The sequence below is a fragment of the Chanos chanos genome, chromosome 11 (genome assembly GCF_902362185.1).
Source record: "Chanos chanos chromosome 11, fChaCha1.1, whole genome shotgun sequence".
Lineage (NCBI taxonomy): Eukaryota > Metazoa > Chordata > Actinopteri > Gonorynchiformes > Chanidae > Chanos > Chanos chanos.
In genome coordinates, this window is record NC_044505.1 from 12,824,882 (window position 1) to 12,827,131 (window position 2,250).

Below are 2,250 nucleotides of genomic sequence, written 5' to 3' on the forward strand. Positions count from 1 at the left end.
GAAACAGCACAAGAGAACTATAAATTTAATTTTCTTTTTAAAACAATGGACTGAAAGTAAAAAATAGATAGCAGGAAGCGGGAGTCAAACTGAAATATACAAAATATAGAAGTAAAAACAGGACATTATCAAACACAAGGAGAAAATGAGCCAGTTGGTTTTGAAAACAGTCAGAGAAGGAAGTACAAAATTTCAGGACTGCATCTTCTTGTGTTTTCAGTCTCTAATAATAACCTGTTTAATTTCCATGTGTTTTTATCGCTTTTGATGAAATCATATAGAACTTAACTTTTATGCCTGTACATAATGAACTTCCAGAAAAAGCATGCAGTCAAAAATATTAGACTAATGAGTGAAAAACTTGTTATCCAAGGACTACTAACAATAGAGTATAGACTGATTTTATTGCTAAAGCTTGTACTCAGGTCCTCAAGAAAGAAACATCATGAGGTAACCATTACAGTATGATTTTAAACAATAAATTGGACGGACTGTTTGGACATTACGTTAGGATTACAGGAAATTCCAGTTTTGGTTTCTGTAAAGCTTCGCTATTGAAATAGGATTTCTTGTAAACTTCAGCACAGAAAGCCGCAGTTGAGATTTAAGAAAAATCAGAGATAAAATATCAAACACTGATTCAGTAAAATATTCTTTTTTCACACATCCAATAACCCTCTTCAGAGCATGCCATGTCATTCCAGCTACTCAGAGGTTCTGAGTCAGAGTCAATACCAACACAGTCTTCATCACGGACAGGACCAGAATTATTGGGCTCTCCTTCCCTCCAGTACCTGAAGAGAACAATGAGAATTTGTTGTAGAAGAGTTTGACTCAGAGACAATAACTGTAACACTCATGAGCAGAGTAACATCCGCTGATCTCTCACCCAGTGGTCAGTGCCGTGCCATCCACCCATTTCCACACCCCGTCTGTCACATGATCAGTCAGACCAATCCATGCATTAATACTGCCCCTGATTTTAACTTCTGTACTCGTGAATTTCTGTCAGTTTGGAGCAAAGTTGGTACAAAGATGATGATGCAATTGCTGACCACCTTTCCAAGTCCCAACCCAAATCCCCAAAACACACACACACACACACACACACACACACACACACACACACACCTGTTCCTCTCTGCTGTTTATGATCACCAGATCTGCTCCTCTCTTTATGCAGTCCTGTCTGCTCTCATTCCAGGTCTTTGTGTCAGTAGAGATGTAGTACAGACTGGAGTTGAAGTACCTCCATCCCTCTTTAAAGTGTTTTTCTGTTCACATAGAACAAAAAAAAAGAATAAAAATAAAATAAATTCTCACAGAATCTGATAAATATACAAGATCATATTTTCAAACACTATGCATTATAATTTAATGTGTTAGGGTTTTATATTTATTTCTCAATACACAAAATTTGATAATACAATGCAATAGTTTCTGCTATCAAGGTTATAATTTACCTAGAGGTGTTCTGTTCTCTGACCAGTTTCTAATGTTTTCTGTAGAAGTGAGAAGAGGGAAATGGGTTGATTTGTGTTGAAAAGCAATGAGGCTGAATTAAAAGAGAGCTGTTAAAGAAATCCATCTGCACCCAGTGTCTGACTGATGGGAAACTGATCCAACCACCTCAAAATAACTGCTAAATTACTGATAATTCTTTTGTATTTAATTAGCTTTAAAACCCAAGGTGTGAAACATGTCTAGTTGAAGAGTTTGACACTCCATTTTATATTTCTGTAGCCAACACCTTTAACTTTATAATTAAAAGTCACTGTTCCTTTCTACAGATCTAGGGGCAAACAGATTTAAAATGAGATGGACAACGAATAATCCCCCTTCAATGAAAACCAAACTGAGATTATAAATCCACTCACCCAGTTGAGAAACGGTTGACTGGAGCCCATCTCTCTCTCTCTGTAACTGGTCCCTCTCTTCAGTCAGGTTCCTGAGCTTGGTTTGAAGTTTTTGTATCTCATCAATGGCTTTGTGATAGATGGTTTGTAGATTGTCTTTCTCCTCTGTCATGTTATTACAGATCAGCACTTGGTCCATATCACCCTGAGAGGTAACTGAGACACAATATCGCTTCAGCTATTGTGAAACAGCCTAAATAAAAATCAAACACTGTAACTGTCTGAATCTAATCTAGTGATGTCATAGATTTTATAATACTGTATAAACTGTTATGAGGGTCAATCCTCAGGGAATTCTCATTTTCAGTATCACATATTCAAAGGAGCATTGACT

The 2,250-nt window shown here is 36.7% G+C and overlaps 1 protein-coding gene across 1 annotated transcript; it reads right to left on the reverse strand.

Annotated features, from left to right (window-relative positions):
* Positions 1-640: 640 nt before the first annotated feature.
* On the reverse strand, positions 641-2,028 carry LOC115823660 (C-type lectin domain family 4 member M-like). Its single transcript, XM_030787695.1, has 4 exons — positions 1,878-2,028; positions 1,132-1,274; positions 890-1,005; positions 641-794 (listed from the first exon to the last, which is right to left on the reverse strand). The coding sequence occupies exons 1-4, from the start codon at positions 2,026-2,028 to the stop codon at positions 641-643; spliced, it is 564 nt and encodes a 187-aa protein (XP_030643555.1).
* Positions 2,029-2,250: the final 222 nt, after the last annotated feature.

What these genes read in the sequence shown, in the direction of transcription:
- LOC115823660 (XM_030787695.1), bottom strand. Translation starts at nt 2,028, where the DNA reads ATGACAGAGGAGAAAGACAATCTACAAACCATCTATCACAAAGCCATT. An exon ending in TAAACAGCAGAGAGGAACAG is followed by an intron (nt 1,006 to 1,131) that starts GTGTGTGTGTGT and finishes CCAAACTGACAG; the next exon opens with AAATTCACGAGTACAGAAGT. An exon ending in GGCACGGCACTGACCACTGG is followed by an intron (nt 795 to 889) that starts GTGAGAGATCAG and finishes TGTTCTCTTCAG; the next exon opens with GTACTGGAGGGAAGGAGAGC.